At 36.9% G+C, this 23,119-nt stretch overlaps 1 protein-coding gene across 2 annotated transcripts in view; it reads right to left on the bottom strand.

Annotated features, from left to right (window-relative positions):
* Positions 1-23,119, bottom strand: part of RAD50 (RAD50 double strand break repair protein) — a 92,779-nt gene that overhangs the window by 50,394 nt on the left and 19,266 nt on the right. For both annotated transcript variants that reach the window (XR_012489778.2, XM_019756106.3), the window contains exons 4-13: positions 20,388-20,573; positions 19,851-20,055; positions 9,786-9,914; positions 9,382-9,547; positions 7,375-7,568; positions 6,755-6,961; positions 5,069-5,251; positions 4,385-4,542; positions 1,475-1,650; positions 720-957 (exon numbers count right to left, since the gene is read on the bottom strand). Coding sequence is in view for 1 of the 2 variants with exons in the window: in XM_019756106.3 (XP_019611665.1) it covers positions 720-957; positions 1,475-1,650; positions 4,385-4,542; positions 5,069-5,251; positions 6,755-6,961; positions 7,375-7,568; positions 9,382-9,547; positions 9,786-9,914; positions 19,851-20,055; positions 20,388-20,573 (1,842 nt within the window). In the remaining variant the exon portion in view is untranslated. The remainder of the gene's footprint in view (positions 1-719; positions 958-1,474; positions 1,651-4,384; positions 4,543-5,068; positions 5,252-6,754; positions 6,962-7,374; positions 7,569-9,381; positions 9,548-9,785; positions 9,915-19,850; positions 20,056-20,387; positions 20,574-23,119) is intronic.

Below are 23,119 nucleotides of genomic sequence, written 5' to 3'. Positions count from 1 at the left end.
TTCCATAGTCCACTGGCTTCTCTGTTCTTAATAAAGTACTTAATTGGTTCCAACAAATGCATTATTTAAGTACTTTATTTAGCCCAGCTTTCTAAATGTCTAATTCTGAGAGCTTGTCTCCTTTCTTAGACTGTCAGCTCCTTGAGGGTCATGTCTTACTGGTCTGTCTCTGTGACCAGCTCTGTGCTTTGTTCTTGGGAGGCACCAAGGCAATCATCACACACTTTCTGATTCTATTTTATTTATATATAGACCATTGTCTGAATTTCTTATAAATGCAAGGGAAAAATAAACAACAGAAATACTCTGATTCATTCTTTTTGAAAGTGCAAAAGACATAATATAGTTTAAAATTTGTCTCCTGGTGAGCTTTTCAGTCTAATTCTTTTGCTGGGTTTAAAAAGTTACATCAGCAAAAAGTTCTAAATCTGTCAAAATTTTTGCCCTAGCCAAGACTCAGAAATTAAACATACACACACACACAGATTGTATCTGCCCTATGACTAGAATCAGAGGTAAACTTGCCTTTAAACAAAAGAATTATTTCTTATCATGTAAGTAACATGAGATGGGGCATACTGGCTCAGAATCCTGACTTGAACTTTTATTCATTCAAGACGTATTTACTGGTCCCCGCCATATGCCAGCCATCAGATGGGCATCTCTGCAGTGCTGTGGCTGTTGCTGCTATGTGTGCGGTAATAAGCCCCTATTCTCACCTCATGGGCACAAGCCCCAGCATTTCATCACGCCGTTTTTCTTTTTTCTTTAGATCTGATTCTGTTGACTTGAGTTTATCTGGAGCAAGCCTCAGCTTAGATTGCAAATCACTGATGACTTCTTGTAATTCAGCTTCTGTCTGAAATACTCTCTGACAGACGGGGCAACAGGACTGATTGTCATCCGTTAGCTGAGTAATGAATTGGGAGTAAACTGCTGTGGCTCCAGCCAGCATGGCTATTTTAAGAAAATAAATATATATTTCCAGTGAGAAGAATATAAAATGTAATTTTGTCAGTATGGTTACATCATCTTCTGTAAATATATGACATTCTTCTTGCTTTATAAATACATTATGAAAGAAATTGAAATTCTCTGATATGTAAATATTTTTCCAAAGGGCATAATACATTCAGACTTTGTACAAATTATTTTCTGGTAACACAAAATGCATAACACAATGTTAGAGCTGTGCCAAAAACTGCTCTAAGAGCTTTACTTCCATAATCTCATTTACTCCTCCCTGACAGCCAAGGTGGTAGGTAATTACATCTTCAGCTGATGAATCTTAAGTATAGGAAGGTTTCTATAATTTGCACAAAGTTACACAACAAGTAAGTTGTGGAACCGGGACTACAACTTAAGCCATCTGGCTCCAAAACCAAGTTTTTAAATCTCCCATTCTTACTAGGTACCTGTCCATGAAAATTCAAAAGTGTCACAGTGCCTTGATAATATAAAGCAGGTAACTTACCTCGTTGTTTTGAGGACTTTTCAATTTCTTCTTTAAGTCTGTCTAAATCACTTTCAAAATCCTGGCTACCACAAACATCAAACAGCTTATCTTCATAACTGGACAACTGCTCTTCCTTCCTTTTTAGCTCATTGTTTATATGATTTTTATTTTGCTCAGCTGAAGCTAGTTCCTTGCTAAAATAAGAATAAACATGGATTACAATGTTAAAACATGAGAAATGAGTTTGAAAAGTTTGAGTAGGTAGATATACGACAAATTCGGCCAAGAAACATTACAAAGGTGTGTTGCAACCAAGTACTTTTTTTTAGAAGTCACGGCAGTAATCACTTCCACATACATGAACTATCTCCCCAGGACACTCACTTGCCAACAGTGGTCATGGACCTGCTCCCAGAGAAATGGGTAGAGTAGGTGAAATTCTGCCTGGTTTCTAGGGGTTCACAGTCTTAGATCTTGAGTTAAAAGCCTCAGCAAGGAGAATATACTTGCTGGATCTATTGGCTGTATCTATTGGAGGGGAATATTCTCCTACTTCCCTTTGGACCCTTTCACCATATTACTTCCCTCCCATAAAAACGTTTCCTTTGTCACCTCCTTCTTGTTGTCAACTACTTACATCCTGATCATTTAATCCCTCTCATTCATCAAAGACTTTGATCACGAGTACAATTTATCTCCAATCCAACTCTTAAATATCATCCTAGCCAGCCTTCAATGCCGACATATTAGGTTGGTGCAAAAATAATTGCAGTTTAAAAGGTTAAAAATAACTGCAAAAACTTCAATTACTTTTGCACCAACCTAATAGATCAGGGTTTTTCAATTTGCAGGTTAAGATGCACTAGGAAAGTCATGTGATCAATTGAATGCTTCAAACTCAGCGTATTTTTTTAAAAATGAAACAGAACAGAATATATTGCGGTAGATTGTGCATAGTTATGACAAAACTATTTTGAGAAATCTGTTTCAGATAAATGTGTGTGAGGGCACATGTGCTTCATATTGACACTTCCCATTGTTTGAGTCATAGTAAAAATTTGGAAGACATCCTGACCACTGAACACTGCTCACCAAGGTTACCATCTTAGCAGCACCAAAAACTGCTGACCTCCCCCCCGCCCCCGTGAAGGACTATTTCCTCAAGGCACCCCACACACCCCACACAGCTGGCTCTCACCCCGGCTGCCTGGGCATGTCCCAGTTTCCTTTACTTGCTCCTTTGCCTGCCAACAGTTTACATGTTGGCGTTTCCCAGGAGCCTGACTATAACCCTTTCTCTTCTCTTTGCATAACTCCTTCAAGGTGGCATGACTCCAGTTATCACTTACAAAGCAACAACTTCCAATCTTCTGAACTTCAAACTGCAATATTCTATTCCCTAACAAGCATTTCCACAATAAATACAAATTTAACACAGCCCAAGCCAAATCCACTATCTTCCGCAAAAATGTGTGTGGAATTTTTAACTTTCTACCACCACTCAAGGTGACATTTAAAAAAAGCAATCACTTTTTTTTTTATTGTGGTAAAAAACAACAACACGTAACATAAAACTTACCATCTTAACCATTTTTAAGTGTGCAAGTACAGTAGTGTTGACTATATGCATATTATTGTGCAACAGCTTGAATAGATGAGTTTTGTCTTGCAAAACTGAAACTCAACACCCAGTGAACAGTAACTCCCCTCTCCCCCTTTCCCCAGCTCCTGGCAACCACCATTCTACTTTGTTTCTAAGAGTTTGACTACTGTGGGTACCTCATATAAGTGGAATCACATATTGTCTTTTTGTGACTAGTTTATTTCACTTAGCATAATATCCTTAAGCTTCATCCAAGTTGTAACATATGAAAGGATTTCCTTTTTTAAAGTTGAATTAATATTCATTGTGCGTGTGCACACGTGCACACACACACCAAATTTTCTTTATTCATTTGTCTATCAATGGACATTTAGGTTACTTCCACCACTTTATTATGAATAATGCTGCAATAAACATGAATTTGCAAATACCTCTTCAAGATTAGGTTTTCAATTCTTTTGACTATATACTCAGAAGTAGAATTGCTGGATCATCGGGTAGTTCTATTTTTAATTTTTTGAGGAACCTCTATACTGTTTTCTATAGGGACTGCACCATTTTATATTCCCACTAACAGTGCCACAAGGGTCCCAATTTCTCAATATTCTCACCAACACTTGGTATTTTCTGTGTTTTTGAGGCCATCCTAACCAGTGTAAAGTGATAGCTCACTGTGGTGTTGATTTGCATTTCCTTGATAATTAGTGATGCTGAGCATCTTTTCATATGTTCATTAGCCACTTGTATTTCTTCTTTGGAGAAATGTCTATTCAAGTCTTTTGCCCATTTTTTAATCCAGTTGTATTTTTTTTTAATTTTTGAGTTGTAGGAGTTCTTTATATATTCTGGATATTGCCCCCTTATCAGATACATGACTTGCAAATATTTTCTCCCATTCTGTAGGCTGCCTTTTCCCTGTTTACTGTTTCTTTTGCTGCGTAGACGTTTTTAAGTTCAATGTAGTTCCATTTGTTGAGTTTTGCTTTTGTTGCCTATGCTTTTGGCGTCATAGCCAAGATATTATCACCAATTACAATATAACAAAGCTTTTCCCCCTACGTTTTCTTCTAGGAGTTTTATAGTTTCAGATCGCGTTTTAATAAAGAAGAATTTTAATCTTCTCACTTAATTCTGCAAACTTTCAAAGAACAAGAGGCCCAAAATCACTATCTGTTACCATTTTACTTAATTTATAAAATATAGGAAAACCAAAGTCAATTAACAAGACATACCATTTCATGACAATACATAATTTTAAAACAATTAAAAATGGAAGCATGAAATAAGAGATTTCTATTACACCTCCAAATGTTGCAACTACTTACTTCAATTTGGCAAGTCTGTCCCTGGTCTGATTAATTTCTTTTGATTTACTATGAAGCCAGTCTTCAAGCTGTTTTTTGTTGGGAAAATACCCTAATAATGAATTTAATTCATCACTGTGCCTAGATTTTATTTTTCTGATTTGTTCATCTTTGTCAGTCTATAGAAAAAAAGAAAATCTTTTAAAAATAAAGCTCAATATTTCCACATAATATCAAGACCAAAAATAAATTCTAGATTGATTAAAGTTCTAGGTTTAAAAAGTAAAACTATAAAAATGCAAGAAGTATAAAATTTCTTAAAGTCTTATAGTGGGGAGAACCTTGCTAAGCCATAAGAGAAAAGACTAACAAGTCTGATGATATAAAAATTAGAACTGCCATATATTAGGTTGGTGCAAAAGTAACTGCAGTTTTTGCAATTATTTTTAATCTTTTAAACCGCAATTACTTTTGCACCAATCTAATATATGATAAAAATTAACAGCAATGTGCGCTATACTTCTGTATTATTTTTTTTGTAATTAGAAAATAGTTTTTAAGCTTGAAAGTCTATTTTATAGAAAATTAAGCTCACTTGTACTCTAAAATATAAACACTGACTAAATATATCATTAGTGTATTAATTATGAATGTGAGCTAAGCTATTTTAAATATCAGAAATTAGAAGAAGAAGAAAGGTCGTACTTTGTCTTTGGTCAGCATCTCCAGCTGGGTGCGTGTTGTTGTATGATGGTTTAACTGCTCCATCTCCTGGTCCAATTTACGCAGGGTCCTATCCAGATCTGCTTTCTCATATTGAAGGCTTATTACTTCTGTTTTTAGAGTTTCTACATTGTTGTTTTTCTCAGCCTTGCTTAGCTCACGTTCCTTATCAATAATTCAAACAAATACACAGGTTTATGTAGTTTGTGTTAAAATAATGACAAAGTGCATTAGAAACCAACTATTCACTCAGAATGATCAAAATATAACCGGTTGCTTTTATTCAACAGAGAAAAAAACATAAGGAATAAGCATTTTAAGGAAAATATTATAAATCTTATACTATGTTATAATGCTAGAGAATCAGTGAATAAATCTGGAAGGGTCAAACAAGGGGGTGGAAACGAGAATTAGTGCAAAATTAAGAAAAATGTGGCCAAGTATATACAGTTCAGTGACTCTTAGTCAACACTCACGTATTTATCAAGTACCCATGTAACTCACTGCATTGCTGGGCATTTAGAAACTATAAAAATAGTATAATAGGGCCGGCCTGGTGGCTCAGGCGGTTAGAGCTCCATGCTCCTTACTCCGAAGGCTGCCGGTTCGATTCCCACATGGGCCAGTGGGCTCCCAACCACAAGGTTGCCAGTTCAATACCTCGAGTCCTGCAAGGGATGGTGGGCTCCGCCCCCTGCAACTAAAAAATTGAACACGGCACCTTGAGCTGAGCTGCCTCCCGGATGGCTCAGTTGGTTGGAGCACGGGCTCTCAACCACAAGGTTGCCAGTTCGACTCCCACAAGGGATGGTGGGCTATGCCCCCTGCAACTAGAAACGGCAACTGGACCTGGAGCTGAGCTGCACCCTCCACAACTAAGATTGAAAAGACAACAACTTGACTTGGAAAAAAGTCCTGGAAGTACACACTGTTCCCCAATAAAGTCTTATTCCCCTTCCCCAATAAAATCTTTAAAAAAAAAATAGTATGATATGGTCCCTCCCCATTATTATGATAAAGTGCTCAACTGACAAAAATGTACAATAGATGTTAAGTTAGGGAGCAAAAAGAAATGTTTAAATTATCAATATGGGATCTGAGAGGGGGATTTACCAAGCTTTCGGATACTCACTTTGGTGGTGGAGATATGAAGGAAGGTGACAGATTAGAAACAAGGATGAAAATTTAGAAATTCATGAAAAGAATAGTTGGGCTAAGAAAATTTCCACCAGAGAAAGTGATAACATGGCAATAATCTTATGAAATCTACAGTGTGTAGAACCCAGAGGGAAAATATTTGTGTTTTTTTTTAACTTAGGTAAGTGGTTCTTAACCAAGGTACTCATAAGAATCACCTAGTTTTGTTTTAAACACACACTTCCATGCTCTACTCTTAGAAACTGATTTGGGAGGTCTGAAGTAAGGTTTAAGCGTAAGTATTAATAAAAAGCTTCCTAGGTGATTCTAATTCTTAATCCACCAGGTTCCAGAACCAAAGAGTTGAATGATTAAGATATCAGGTGAATTTGTTTTACATGAGATTGCTAGACAAGGTTGATATTTTTATTAACATGCCATAACCTTAGGATTAACAACAGATAAAATACTTCAGAACGCAAGATTCTAATTACACCTTAAAATTATTAGATTACTCAAATAATATCTTACAGCTTTTGTGAGCTCCTGGTCCAGTTCAAGAATCCTGTCTGAAGATCCTTCCAACTGCTGTAATTCATACTTCACATTTTTCAGCTCATTCTGCTTCTTACTTAGGATTTCTGATTTTAGCTCAATTATTCTTCCCAGTCCAATTTTCTTATCCCTTATCTCATCTATCTGTTTTTGTTTCAGAGTTTCTTTTTCTGCAAAATCATTCTAAATACACAGAAGAATGAGTATTAACAATTTTTTCACTAAACAATTCATTAAGCAACAGTTTCTTCATTGTCAAAGTGAATATGCACACTGAAGAAAATATTGAAAAGTATAAATATACGGAATGGACTTCACTGAGAGATAATCATTATTAACTCTAAGCAAACTTTTTCTTTACCATTAGTTTTGAAAAGAAATTTTACTTAAAATCAAATTTAAAAATGTAGATCTGCATTTTCTTCATATTTTTATCCTTATACACATTAGAAAATGTGCTTCCATAAAGGGTTTTTCTATCTTGTAGCAGAGTCTATCCTAACATTAACCCAAAAATATGACAAAACAAGGTCCATCCAAAAATTGAAACAATTCAACTAGAGAATCTGACACAAACAAAAGAAAATAATTTTTACCATCAGTTGGCTGAGAGTTTCTGCTTCCCTTTCTTGTCTCTCTCTCACAAGTTTGTGAAAATTTTTAATCTGTCTTTCATTGAATGGTCCACGCTCAAAGCCATCCAATTCTAGATGTGTTGCCAAAGATTGGATTAATGAATCTCTAGCTCGGATATTTTCTTGATGGCGATCTGCTTGCAGCTGAAGACGACCTTTGAAAAACCATAATTCTTTTGTTTACCTGACTTTTTAAAAATCGAGATAATTGTGCATTCACATGTAGTTGTAAAAAATAATACAGCAAGATCTCTTGCATGCTTTGACCAGTTTCCACAAATGGTAACTGTGATATTGTGATTTATAAGAAATACATATTTGGTCTTTGTCCTTGGTTCCTGGCACAGAGCTCTAAAACTCTTAGAATTTCATGAGTGGTAAGAGTGAGAGGAGTGTCTTGTTATTCACAAATCCCTTTCAACCATTCCTGAATTTATTTCTAATGAGGTGATTCTTGGAGGATGGGAGCTGGTTATCAGAGGAACCAACTGTGTGATTACTGTGTTTCCCCGAAAATAAGACCTAGCCAGACAATCAGCTCTAATGCGACTTTTGGAGCAAAAATTAATACAAGACCCAGTCTTATTTTACTGTAATACAAGACCGAGTTTAATATAATCATAATATAATATAATGTAATGTAATGTAATGTAATATAATATAATATAATATAATACTGAATCTTATATTAATTTTTGCTCCAAAAGACGCATTAGAGCTGATTGTCCGGCTAGGTCTTATTTTCGGGCAAACATGATAGTGAGCAGGAATTTTTAGTATCTTCCTCTCCAACTCTGAGGAGGGGCTGAAGATTGAGTTCATCACCAATGACCAACAATTTAATCAATCATGCCTATACAATGGAACTTCCATAAAACCCCTACACGAGGTTCTGAGAGCTTCCAGGTTGGTGAACACATGGAGGTGCTGGGAGGGTGCCACACCCCTTCCCCACACCTGGCCCTATGCATCTCTTCCATTTAGCTATTCCTGAGCTGACTCCTTTATAATAAACTGGTACTGGTGGTTCCGAGTTCCATGAGCAGTTATAGCAAATTATTTAACCTGAGGAAGGGGTTGTGGGACCGCCTGATTTATATAGCCAGGTGGTCAGAGTACAGGTGACAAACAACCTGGCCCTTTCAATTGGCATTGGACATAGGAGGCAATCATGTGAGATTGAGCCCTTAATCTATGGGGTCTGTGCTAATTCTGGACGGTTAGTGAAAGAACTGAATTACAGGACATGCAGTTGCCGAGAACTGGATATTTGCTTGGTGTGGAAAAACCCACAGATCCAGTATCAGAATTATTGTGAGTAGAAAAACTGTTTTCTTTTAGTAACATTTTGCAAAACTATACATTTTACAAAACTATACTCACTTAACGTCATGGATAGGTTCAGCTTTAAGTAAAATGACATACAATGAAACCAAGTTTACCACAGGCTAATTGATATAAACAAGAGTTAAGTTCCTACGCATCTCAAAAACGTTATAACGAAATGCTATTATATATTACATACTACCTATTGTAGTATAATATCAGTAATAGCACTGGTACAATCTATCAATCTTATTCAGATTTCCCCAGTTTTACTTGTACCCATTTGTGTGTGCATTAAGTTCTACATAATTTTATCACCGCACTGGCTCATATATCTACCACAACGGCCAACATACCAAATAGTTCCAATACCACAAGAATCCCTCTTGTTGCTTTTATAACCATAACCACACTAACCTTTTTCCTGTCCATCCTCCTACTAAGTAACCCTAGCAAACACTAATCTGTCCTCCACTTCTAAAATTTCAGCATTTCAAAACTGTGACATAAATGGAAACACTGTATATAATCTTTAGAGACTGGCTTTTTTCACTCAGCATAATTCCCTGGAGATTCATCATTCACGCAGAAAATACATAATATTACAATAAAAAAATAGATCATGTAGACACTTTGTCCTACCCTGTTCAACAAGTAGTTCTGATTTTTCTTGATTGAGAAGCCTAGATTCTTTATTTAATTTTTCCAGTTCACGCTGACAGTCTACCAGTCTCCTTTCTTTCTCCCTTACTGTTCTCTGGTGATTGTGATATAAGTCATTTAGTTGCTCATCGCTCCCTTGAAAAACCTATGTAGAACCAAAATGAAGAGCTTCAGTGAATAAGCATAAGAAACTATCACTCTGAGATACAAAATATAAACCAAAGCTTATTCAATATCCTTTCTTTTAACATATACATGGAAGTAAGGCAAACATCACAGTTTGTACATTTCTTTCAAAATATGGGTGGCAAAATGGATTCAAATGAGGTTCACTACAATAATCTCAAAATTTTGAAGTAGAACAAAATTCTACCATCACAAACCTTTTCCATTTTCTGTTCCAGTTCACTATTATCTTTCTCCATTTGCTTCTTTCGGCTTTCCAAGGCTTTAATTTCATTGTCAAGTTTCATTACTTTAGAGAGATTGTGTTCAATTTCTTTTAGACGATTCTGAAAATAAACAAACACTCTACATAAATAAAATTACCTATAGTTTACACTACAGATGGATGAAGAGAAATAATACGTGTGAGGGCCAGGCACTTAGAAATGATTTCATTTAATGCTAACGATGCTGTAAAGGGGGCACAGAGAATCTGACAGTTAAGTAACTTGCCCAACTTCTCAGAGCTATTATAGCAAAGAAAAGCAGGAATTAAACTCCAGTTCTAACTCCAAGTACATGCCCTGTCTTCAACACCTCCCATAAGTCATTCATTCATTTGGTACTTAGAGCTACATTATGTAAAGTTCCACATTTTAAGAATTTAATCCTCAAAAGGCTATTTATTTTTTAAAAATTAGAACTACTGAGTGGGCTAGAAACTCATGGTGAGTCACCAGTGCATTCTGAGCCTGTGGGTAAATTTACAAGGAAGATCAAACTTTAATTCAAAGTTTGCTCAAGCACAGCGGACTCTGAACAAGCGACGTGTGACAAATCATCTCAGTGGCCTGCTTCTAGGGAGAGCTGGCTGCCCCATCTCCTAGGAATGTGTGTGCCCTGGCTCACAGTGTTCTCTCTTTGATGATGCTGGGTATACTCTTCCACTGTTTGCTACTACAATTCCAAGACCGACCAATTCCTCTTCTAAGACATCTACAGAACCTAATTTTTAAACTAACACATTACTAGTGTTTAGATATGAACTATAAGCTTTTAAAGCTGCACCAAAACACATCCTCAACTTTAATGCCATTTAATAAAATTATACTAATACCAAATCTTGTGATTAGTATATTAATCAGTATGTAATCACCATAAAAACAAGAACTTTGTTTACTGTGCTCACTGATGTGTCACCAGCACATGTAATAGGTGTTCAGTATGTTAACTAAATGAAAGAATGGGAGATTTGAAAAAAGTAATTTTACAGTAACAGTAAGAGCTATCATTGATCACCTACTATATTGCAGGTATTGTACTAGGTGCTGCTATACATTCTCTTTATCCCTTATGAGGCTGTATGTGCTAAGAGACTCGGACAACTTATATGAAGCTACACACTTAGCAATAAGAGATTAAGATTGGGAGGCAGGGTGATATAATGGTTAAGTGTGTGCTGGAACAACTGGACATCTGTATGCAAAAAAAGTAAACCTCAACCTTACTTTGCACCATATTAAAAAATTAACCTGAAAAGGAGCACATACTTAAGTGTAGGAACTCAAACTACGTATAAAACTTCAAGAAGAAAACACAGAAGACAATCTTTGTGACCTTGGGTCAAAGATTTCCTAGATAGAAAACAAAAAGCACAAACTATAAGAGAGAAAATTGATAAAATGGACTTCATCAACATTAAAAACTCTTCCCCTTTGAAAAGCACAAAATATTTGCAAAATACATCTGATAAGTGCTTGTATCCAGATTATATGAAGAACTCTTAATATTCAGCTCAGTAAGGCAAAAAAATCACATTGAAAATAGGAAAAAGTTGAACAGATATTTTATCAAACATTCAGATGGCAAATAAACACATAAAAAGGATGCTCAACATCCACAGACATTAGAAAAATGCAAATTAAAACCACAATGAAGAAAAAAATGCTCAGAGATACAACCACGTGTGTATTATGATGGCTAAAATAAAAAAGACTAACAATACTAAGTGCTGACAAGGATGCAGAGCAACTGTACTCTTAGACATTGTTGGCAGGACGATGAAATGGTACAGTCACTTTGAAAGATAGTTTGGCAGCTCATAAGGTTAAACATACACTTACCACACAACCTAGCAACCCCATTCCTAGGGACTTACTCAAAAGAGATGAAACATATTCCAAACAAAGACCTGCACACAAAAGTTTACAGCTTTTTTATTTGTAATAGCTAAAAGCTGGAACCTAGTGTCCATCACCCAGGGAATGGATGAACATACTTCAATATATGCATACAGTAAAATACCTTCAGCAATATAAAGGAATGAACTACCCATATATGCAACAACATAGGTTAATTAAAAAGCAACGTGTTAAGAAGCCAGACCAAAAAAGATTACTTATCATTCAATTTATGTGACATTCTAGAAAAAGCAGAACGATAATGACAGAAAACCAATCAGTGGACACGAAAGACTGGGAGGGGAGGAAGGGGCTAACTACAAAAAGACTTAAAAGAACTTTTTGGGGTAATGGAAATTTTCTGTATCTTGATTTAGTGGTGGTTATGCTACTACATTCATTTGCCCAAACTCATTGGACTATATACTTTTAAAAGGGTAGATTTCACTATATGTAAATTACACTTCCACAAATCTGACTTTACAAAGTATGAGCTTAGGAATCAAAGAGGCCTGGACTCAAATCCTGGCTTTAGCCCTTCCAGTGTACACACTTGAGTCTCAGTTTTCTTGCCTATAAAACCTCATAGGGTTAGTGTGGGGCTTACATTTTAAAGCACTTTGATCAGTGACTGCCATACAGTTGGCCTTCAACAAATGGGACCATTCACGTCACTTGTGAAAAAAATTCTGTGTTTCAAAAATATCTTTTGAACAGTCTAACAAAGAGTACTGGATTGATTCTCTGGAGCACTGAATACAGGCATACCACATTTTATTGCGCTTTGCTTTATTGTGCTTCAAAGATGTTGCATTTTTAAAATTGAAGAAAAGACCCTCCACCATCAAAAAGATTACAACTCGCTGTATTGCAGTGGTCTAGAATCAAACCTGTAATATCTCCAAGGTATGGCTGTATTAACACCTCTGCTTTGGTACTCTACTTCTCAGAAACTTCTTGGCTTCTCTCTAGCAATGTTTTCACTGCCTCTTGGTGGCAGTAACCTCTGGGCTTGAATCTGCTGTGACATCTACATGTTTCATTTTCTAAATCCAGCCAGTCATCAGATCCTATGGATTCCTTCTTTCTCATCTGTGTTTTGGCTCTATCCCCAGAGTACACAACCTAATAAAAGGGGCTAAGATAAATTTGCAAACAACAAAAAATATAGCAGAGTGTTTCAAGCTTAGTCATTAGTGTGAAATGAGACAAATGAATGGGGAGGTTGGGCTACCAGGTATACCAAGACCATGAACTTGAGGGTGGAAAAAATAAACAAGAGGGCCAAAGGGTGTTTTTGAACTTGAAAACAAGTTTCTCAAGCAGTTTGCACTGAAGTCAAAAGAAAAACAGCTAAATGGGCCACAGTCAGGGTAGGATGGTGTGGGATGGAAATAAAGTAGTTTAAGAGAGGCTTCCTAAAGATGGAGGGAATCTATAAAAATGGGAAAGCACAAATTATAGTGCAGCAGTGAAATGAAGCTGTCTCTGGATGGCTGCTAGGAAGGTGATTTGACCCAAACTTTATGTTGAGTTCTACGAAGGGGAGAATTCTCATATATCAGAGCTAAAAAAGGACTTTGAAAATTATCCACTTAATAAATACCTATTGAACCACCAGAGAATAAAATTAAACCCTTGGAGAACTAGTCAATATTAAACATAAGTAAAGAAATTTGCAAACACCTCAATTTCCTACAGCCTCAGAATCCTGGCACCACTCAATAAATATGAGGTATTACCACAGACCTCTCTTGACATTAATTCCTATACAAGGGCTCCATTTCAACTATGTGGACTTCCTTGGTAGTGTTCAATGACAGCTTGCATTTTACTGTCCCTATGTCTCTCTGATTAAATATCCATTTATGGTCAACAAAATCATACCCCAAATTCAGTCCCATAAAATCCTCTCTGACCAACTCAGAGCTCTTACAACTTTTGTCTTTTTCTGACTTATGTGTGCTTGTCATCTTTCTAACCAGGCTGCTCCTGAAGAAAATGAAATGTGTTCAAGTATCTTGGTAATTACTACAGTACCTACACACAGTTATCAAGGCAACTCATCCTGAGATATAGCATACTTTGTCATTCTTTTGTCTACTGCACTAAATTCTAAAGCCATTAGCTCTTCATAATTTGACTGCAATTCTTATCGTTCACCCTTTTACCTGATTTATTTAACCCAGGCTCCTCCTCACACAATCCTGTTCTGATAAGCTTGTATGTATAAATATATTCATATATACATATGAATGCATACACATATGTATTACATATATGCAAAAAAAGCTGCTGGTAGGATATATCTGGGAGGTCAGAAACAAGGAATGGGAAGAACATCTCTTACTCTTTAATATTCTTTCATATTTTTTTCATTGTGAGCATATATTACTTTTAAAAGAAAAAAATGCAAAATAATAAAAAAATATATAAAATGCCTTCCAGTCACTTTGATTTTTCCCCATTCTGTAAGGTGCAGCTCAGCTATGCCTCCTTCATGAAGGCCTTGTAGATTTCTATTCAAGGCCATCACTTTTTTGAACAGCATTACTAAGATATAATTCACATACCATACAATTCATCCATTTAAAGTGTACAGTTCAATGTCTTTTAGTATAGTCACAGAGCTGTATAACCATCACCATAATCTAATTTTAGGACATTTTCAACTTCCAAAAATAAACCCTGTACCCATTAGCTGTCACTATTCAATTCTCTCTACCACCTACCCTAGGCAATTGCAAATCTATTTTGTCTCCAGATAAATTTGCCTATTCCTCACATTTCAGATAAATGGAATCATACAGTATGTGGTCTTTTGTGATTGGCTTCTTTTCCTTAACATGTTTTTTAGGTTCTTGCATGTTGTAGCATGTACCAGAACTTCATTCCTTTTAAGGCTTAATAATATTCCAATATGTGGATGTCACATTTTATTGATCAGTTATTGATAGGTTAGTGGACATTTGAGTTGTTTTCATTTTTTGGCTATTATGAATAATGCTGCTCTGAACATTCATACACAAGTTTTTGTGCAGATGTACGTTTTAATTTCGCTTGGGTATAAGATACTTCAGAGTAAACTGCTGGGTCATATTGTAAGTCTATGTTTAACATTTTGAGGAGATTGCTGAACTATTTCCCAAAGTGGTTGTACCATTTTACATTCCCACCAGCATGTATGAGGGTTCCAATTTCTCTACATCCTCACCAACACTTATTATACTATCTTTTTTATTTGTAGACATTTAAGTGGGTGTGAAGTGACATCTCACTGTGCTTTTGATTTGCATTTTCCTGATGAACAATGTCCTCAAACATCTTTTTATACACTCATTGGATACACACACACACACTTTGCAGAAGTATCTATTCAGATCCTTTGCCCATTTTCAAATTGTTATTCATTTTTTTATTATTGCGTTATACTTGTTCTTTATATGTTCCAGATACAAGTCCCTTATCAGATATAAGACTTGCAAACATTTTCCCCATTTTGTGGGTTGTCTTTTTGCTTTCTTGATGGTATAGTTTGTAGAACAGAAGTTTTTTATTCTGATGACATCCACTTTTATCTTTTTGTTTCTTTTCTCACTTGTGCTGTAGTCACCATCTTTAACTCCTAGACAACCTATGTTCTCTATGTTCTCTAGGTGACAGGCACACTGTATCATTCGTGTGCCTCTTCAATTTACTTCTTTGTAACCCTATTTTCTAAAAGTTAGTTTCTCCAACTAGATTTTAAATCCTTTAACACTTTGTAAGTGGGCATTTTCCCGCCAAATCGCATCGTAACGCGGTGTTTTGATATTTTCTCGCCAAAATTAGACTTTCCGTAAAATATTCATATCTTTCGATCTATTTGATATTTTTCTATGAAACTTTCAGTGTTTTAGTTTAAAAAGAGGTCTCTATTTATTTACTTTGCAAAATTTTTGCCGGTTCCAACTAGAGGCGATATGATGAGTTTACTCGTTTCCCACAAAAAATGTGTTAAAAGCAAGGTCTCAGTCTTCGGCTTCCTTATCCCAAAGAGCACCTAGCACAGTGCTATACACAAAACAATAAATATTTCCTGAGGCATGCATTAATGTCAATCAGCATTGGGACACAAACAAAACCAAAGCTTTTATAGTTTATAATTCAAAGATCTACACCAGTATTTATAGGTGAGTTTAAAAAAAATTCAGTAATTTTTAAATTTTTTTTTCAAAAAAGAAAAAATCTTCTACTGTCTAAAACCTAGAAAACAGCCATTTTCAGGAATACTCTGATTTACTTACATCAGGAATACCTTAAGAGCAAGGATGCTATCTTGTCCTCGTAGTACCTGTGGCCTCAAGCATAGTCTACCCATGCACACAGGACACTCAGCAAATGCTTGTGAAATGAATGGGATTTGCTTAAGGTGTTTGTATAAACCAAAGAGTTTAGAAAGCCATACATCTGCAAATACAGCCAGGCATTGGTTCATGACAGGGATGTCCTGAGAATGCACTGTTAAGCGATGTGTCATTGTGCAAACATCAGAGCACACTTACGCAAACCTAGATGGCACAGCCTACCACACAGCTAGGCTGTACGGCAGAGCCTACTGCTCGTAGGCTACAAACCTATACAGCGTGTTACTGTACTGAAAACTGTAGGCAACTGTCACACAGCGGTATTTGTGTATCTAAATGTAGAAAAGCTGCAGTACGATTGACCCTTGAACAACACAGGTTTGAACTGCATAGGTCCGCTTATACATACTTAGCATGAATGGAGCTGGCAGGACTGGAAGTTGCTCTGGGTGAGTCAGTGAGTGAGTGGGGGTGAATGAGAAGGCCGATGACACTACTGTAAACTACTGTAAACTTCATAAACACTGTACATTTAGGCTACACTAAATTTATAAAAATATTTTTCTTCAATAATAAATTAACCTTAACTTACTGTAACTTTTTTACTTTGTAAACTTTAAATTTCCCATTCTTTTGTAATAACACAGCTTAAAATACGAACGCATTATACAGCTGTACAATATTCTTTCTTTATATCCTTATTCTATAATCTTTTTTCCATTTTTAACTTTTTAAACTTTTTTTTGTTGAAACCTAGAACACAAACATACACATTAGCCTACGCCCACAGAGGGTCAGGACCATAACACCACTGTCTTCCATTGCCACATCTCATCCCACTGGAAGGTCTGCAGTGGCGGGAACACGCCTGGAGCTGCAATTGCCGAAGACAGCAATGCCTTCTTCTGGAAGACGTCCTGAAGGACCTGCCTGGGGATCTTCTTAAGTGGGTGTCACTCTTCAGAAATAGTCCGTGGTGGTTTCTTTTTCTCAACATAGGTTTGCTTGTAAGCAGAAAATATACCATGAACATTCCTCTATTAATGAAAACCTTTCAGTGTTGGGATCCATGTTATCAAACTTCTTAAGGAGTTTGTTGAGTTCTGCAAAAACTTCTGCTAAAGCCTTCACTATGAATTTTCTTGGGGGTTCTTCTTTTTCTTCTCTTGCAGTTTTCTTTTCTCCTGCCTCTTCTCCAGTTATGTGTTCCTGCTCCAGTTCTAACAACTTCTCATTAGTCAATTCCTCAGGAAGCCCTCTAGGAGCTCCTCCATGTTGTCCTCATCAACACCCAGGTTCAAGTTGTTTGCCCTCTCAACCACAGCCGAGGGGATTTCTGCAACCTCCTCATCCTGGCAAGTCCTGGGAAGTCATGGTCAACTTCTTAAATGTCTTCTTCCAGATGCCATTCATACACTTCTTGGTGATATCACCCCAAGCTCAAGCAAAGTTCTTGATGCAGTCATAGAGGTTATAATTCCTCCAGAATTGCATCAGTGTCTTCTTAGAGTCTTCTTCAGTTGTAGCAATAGCCTGGGCAAAGGTCCTCCTCAGGCAGGAGGCCTTAAAAGCTGCCATCACTCTTTGATCCATTGGTTGGATCAAAGAGGTGGTGACCGGAGGCAGAAGCACCACTTTGATATTGCAATGAAGATCACCAATGAAAGGAGGACATCCGGGAGCATTATCAACAATAAGCAAAATCTTGATAGGTATGTTATTCTCCAAACAATACTTCTCCATTTCACGGGCACAGCAATTCAGGGGGACATCTTGGAAGAGGAGCTGGGTCATCCATGACTTCTTACTGCTCTTCTGGTACTGGCAGTGTGTGCTTACTGATATGCTTGAAGGCCCTGGGGTTCTCACTATGCCAGATCACAAAGGGTTTCAATTTGCAGCCTGCAAGATGGTCCCCAAGTAAGACTATTATTCTGTCCTTAAAAGCCTTGAACCTGGCATTGACTTGGCCTCCTTATGGATGAAAGTCCTTTCAGGCATCCATTTCCAGAATAGGAAGGTTTCACTCATATTGAATATTTGCTCTGGCAAGTAATTTCCCTCTGAATAAGCTTTTCTAGCATTTCCAAAACTTCCTCAATTGCTTCACACCAGCACTCACAGACTCACCACTCACTTTCACATTACGTAATGAATAACTATTCTTGAATAGCTTAAACCACCCACAGCTAGCAGTAAATTCACACAGTAGTAGGGTCCAGCCTTTTCTTTCAACATTGCAAACAAACTTTTTGCTTTGGCCGTGATCGTCATGGTGCTGAAAGGGATACACTTCTGTGTTTGGTCTTCAATCCAGATCATTAGAAGTTTCTCCATGTCTGGTACAGGTCCTTCTTGAATTTTCGTCAGTCTTTTTTACTTCAGTGGAGCAGATCCTTTACTGTGTTTCTCCGAAAATAAGACCTAACTGGACCATCAACTCTACTGCATCTTTTGGAGCAAAAATTATGACTGGGTATTATGTTATGCTATGTTATGTTATATTATATTATATTAGACCTGGTATTATATTATATATTATATTATATAAGACCAGGTCTTATATTAATTTTTGCTCCAAAAGACGCACTGGAGCTGATGGTCCGGCTAGGTCTTATGTTTGGGGAAACACGGTAATAGTTTCCATCACTTTGCTCTTGTTCTTCAAGATTGTAGCCATGGTAAAATGGGACATGCCTGATGGGCAAGTAGTAACCATCACTGATTTTCCACCTTTGTAGTCTTTAATCACTTTTTTTTTTAAGGAGGACGCAGCTCACAGTGGCCCATGCGGGGATCGAACCGCAACCTTGGTGTTATTAGCACCACGCTCTAACCAACTGAGCTAACCGGCCACTCCCTTAATCACTTTTAATTTAGTTTCCAGGTCAATCCCTCAATGGGGCCTCTTACTAGCAACATTAGCAGTGGATTTTGTACACTTAGGGGCCATGATGAACAAAATAACACAAGATTAAATCAAGCACAAGAGAAAATGATGCAATGAAGAGACACGGTACACATGAGATGAGGCTACTGTCAGCATAGTGGAGCACACTGTTTTACAGCAAACACGTTTTATAAGTAAAAAGAATACAGTATAAAAGAATGATAAAAGTACAGTACAGTAGATAGTCAGTAACACAGTCATTTATTATCATTGTCAAGTATTATGTATGTGCTATACTTTTATACAACTGGTAGCACAGGTTTCTTTATACCAGTATCACCACAAACCCAAGAGTACCGCACTGCCCTATAACGTTAGGATGGCTACAGAGTCACTAGGTGATAGGAATTTTTCAGCTCTATTATAATCTTAGGTGACCACATCATATATGTGATCCGTTGTTGGCCAAAACATCATTACATGGTGCATGATTGTATATCAATATGCTATGCATCAATTCCAAAATTTGTCAACAACATCCTGCAAATTATAAAAATTCCCTAGAAATATCTCAGTTAAAAAAAATATATATTAAGAATACAGAACAGTACAGTTGGGCCATTACACTGATATTTAACAACTAGTGATCTGCATTACTAATCTCTCAAATCCAAGGTCTTTGGGCAATTTTAAGACTAACCATCTAATGCAGACCTAAGACATTAAACCATAACATTCTATAGTCTCTGATAATTTTTTTAAGCAACATGTACACAACTCAAATTCATATAAAAATAAAGTGCTTAAGGGCGAGTGCTACCATAGTAAAAGGTGACTTTCTCCTTAACATACAAGAAATCAAATTACCTTCAATGGATCAAGTTCGTTCTCATAGGACTTGACAATTTCCTTTGAAGATCTTAACTGAGCTTCCTTACTAGTAATCTGATCGCGAATCTCACAAGCTTTTTCCTTATTTTGCTTCAGGTATTTTAGTTCTGTTTGACATTCTTTTACTTTCTGACCTTGTGTCTGACGTACCTGCCGAAGTGTTTCCAAGGCTTTAATGTACCTTGAAGATATTAAATAAAAATTAAATTTCTGGGTAAGAAAATGATAGTATATTCAAACAGAGTATTACATAGTCATTAAAAGAGTTTTTAATAACTTAGAAAACACTTATGACATAACGGTAAATGAAAAAGTTACATATACACTGTCAACCAGGTAAGTAATCATGCATAGAAAATAAACTGAAAAGAAATACGCCCACTGGTTGCTACTGAGCAAGAGTTAGTAACTGATGACTTATTTGCTTTTAAAATTTTATCAAAAAGAAGAATCCAATTGCAACCATGGCTCAATAACTTAATGGGATACAAAGTCTAATTAAAGGTTACAAACCTTGTTGCTGAAAAAATGTCATCAAATTTTTGCTTCAAAGCCTTTCCTTCACTTAAAGGCCAATTAGAATCTTCTTGATGACAGAAAATGACATTATTCAGCACAGACTTGGAAACCCCAAGAGAACTTATCATCTCTCGGTCAATTTCTGCACACTTAGAGCTGAGACTGACCTTTTCGCCATGCCTATAGAAAACGAAAATCAAGAATTCACGTAAAATAACCTCCAGTTGAACCTATTCTATTGCTTAACCAATCCTTTATGGTATACTTGTACAAAACAAAGTTCCCTCATTCATCCTGTGTTGCAATAGCTTTCTCACACTAAAAAGTATTCTGAAATGATTCAGCAGCTCACTGATGAAAAAGTATGTAAAACAGGGTGGTAGAGAAAAAGATGCCAGAATTTATTTGTCCTATTTGGACTTTTAAATGTAATAATTTAAAATATTTATAGACAACACAGAGAGGAAAATAAACTATCGCCCACCCCTAAAACCTAAAAATAAGGAAAACAAGAGACTTAAAAGAATAGAACAAAACACGATGATCCACAGCAGACAGGCAAAGGGGATTTAAACAAAAACACCAAAAGACTGTGTAGTTTAGATAAAGATTTGTTCAGTAACAGACACATGGTAAAGGAGAGTAAAGGTAACCCTTTGTGGTACCCATCTAAGCAAATCCAGGGAGGATTCTTAATCAGTAGGCCTCAAGTTCTAGGGTCACACTGACAAAGCAATCCAATAGAGAGAACTCCCTCAGGGTCCTTTAAATGATTTTCCTACATCATTAAACCCAGGGCCAGGAACACCCCTACCCCTGGGTTCCAAGAGATCTCTCAGTATCTTTCAGCAGAACGACAAATCCACTATTTTCTTTCACATCTTCTGTCCAGTATCTGTTAACTAGATTAGGTGGACAGAAGCAGTGGCTGTCTTTACTGTCGTTTATATATTTCAATACGTATGTTACACTGAATGAATTGAGAATGTTTTGTAAGGAGATGACACAGATAGATCAAGAGGTTGTCACATTAAACCAGGAAAAGATGATGGTACGTAGCTTAAACTATAATGGCCATTGTAGAAATTGAGAGAAACACACTCAAAAGACATTTATGTTACATCCATACGAGTTGGTACCATGTTTCCCCAAAAATAAGACCTAGCCGCCAGACCATCAGCTCTAATGTGTCTTTTGGAGCATAAATTAATGTAAGACCCGGTCTTATTTTACTATAAGACCTGACCTGGTATTATCTAACATAATATAATGCAAGACCTGGTCTTATATTAATTTTTGTTCCAAAAGACACATTAGAGCTGATGGTCCGGCTAGGTCTTATTTTCAGGGAAACAGGGTAATGGACTGAATATGGAGAGCAAGGAAGGTGTCAGGATAGACTTAGGTTCTTGGCTTGTGTCACTGGATGGATAGTGGTGTCATACACTGGGAGGCAGAGCACTGCAAGAGGACCAGGTTGTAGGAGATTTTTAAGGTGAGTCAAGTGTGAAGGATCATGAACTTGGTATGGTTGAATCTGAGGTGTCTTTGAAACAACTGGTAGAAAATGAGAGAGGCAGTTAGGCACATGGGTCTGGAAACAAGTCTGGAATGGAGAGATACATTTGTGAGTCACCTATGAATACACAGTAATTTTAGTGATATGAATGAGATTATCTAGGAAGAGAATACAGAGCACAAACAAAAGAGGATCTAGGGGTAAGCCTATAGAACTCCAACCTTTCCTGATGGGTAGAATGTGGGTATAAGGTAAAGAAAGAGGGATCAGTGTTGTGACATATCATGGAAGTCTAAAAAGACTGTTTATGTAAGAAGTGATTAACAACTACCATTTACTGAGTTGTAGTACACAGAACAATGGCCCTCCAAAGATATCTATATTCTAATCCCTGGAATTTGTGAATGTGTTAGGTTATGTGGCAAAGAGGAATTAAGATTACAGATGAAATTAAGGTTGCCCATCACCTGACTTTAGATTATCCTGGATTATCTGGGTGGGGCCAAGGTAGTCACAAGGGTCCTTAAATGTGGGAGAGGGAGGTAGAAGAGGTGAAAACTGTCCACCATTGCTGGCTTTGAAGATGGAGGAAAAGGGCCATGAGCCAAGGAATGTGGGTGGCCTCTAAAAGATGGAAAGAGCAAGGAAATAGATTTTTGCTTACAGCCTCCAAATAGGAACATAGCCCTAACAACACCCTGACTTTAGGCCAGTGAGACCCAACTCAAGCTTCTAAATTACAGAACTGTAAGATAATAAATTTGTGTTGTACTAAGCCACTGGTTTGTGGTTTGTTACAGCAGTCACAGAAAATAAATGAGCTCTTACTATATTCGAGGTCTGACAACTAAGTTCGCGAACTCATCCTAGAAAAAGTGCTACATACCTCACTGCTGAATATCACTACAAGTCACCTTCAAAGTACTCCCCCTGGGAAGCTATGCACCCACACCAGCGCCTAGTCCACCCTTCAAAGCAATTTTGGAATTCTTTCTGGAATGGCCATCAGAGCTGTCATTGTATTACCCTTGATGTCCAGAATGTGATAAAAATGCCTGCCTTTCAATATTTCCTTTACCTTTGGGTAAAGAAAGAAGTCGTTGGGGGCCAGATCAGGTGAGTAGGGAGGGTGTTCCAACACAGTTATTTGTTTACTGGCTAAAAACTCCCTCACAGACAGTGCTGTGTGAGTTGGTGCATTGTCGTG

This window comes from Rhinolophus sinicus, chromosome 5 (genome assembly GCF_057876585.1).
Source record: "Rhinolophus sinicus isolate RSI-liver-muscle chromosome 5, RSI-T2T, whole genome shotgun sequence".
NCBI classification, from domain to species: domain Eukaryota; kingdom Metazoa; phylum Chordata; class Mammalia; order Chiroptera; family Rhinolophidae; genus Rhinolophus; species Rhinolophus sinicus.
Note: the sequence above shows the minus strand (reverse complement) of the source record. Positions and strands in the feature narration are given on the sequence as shown.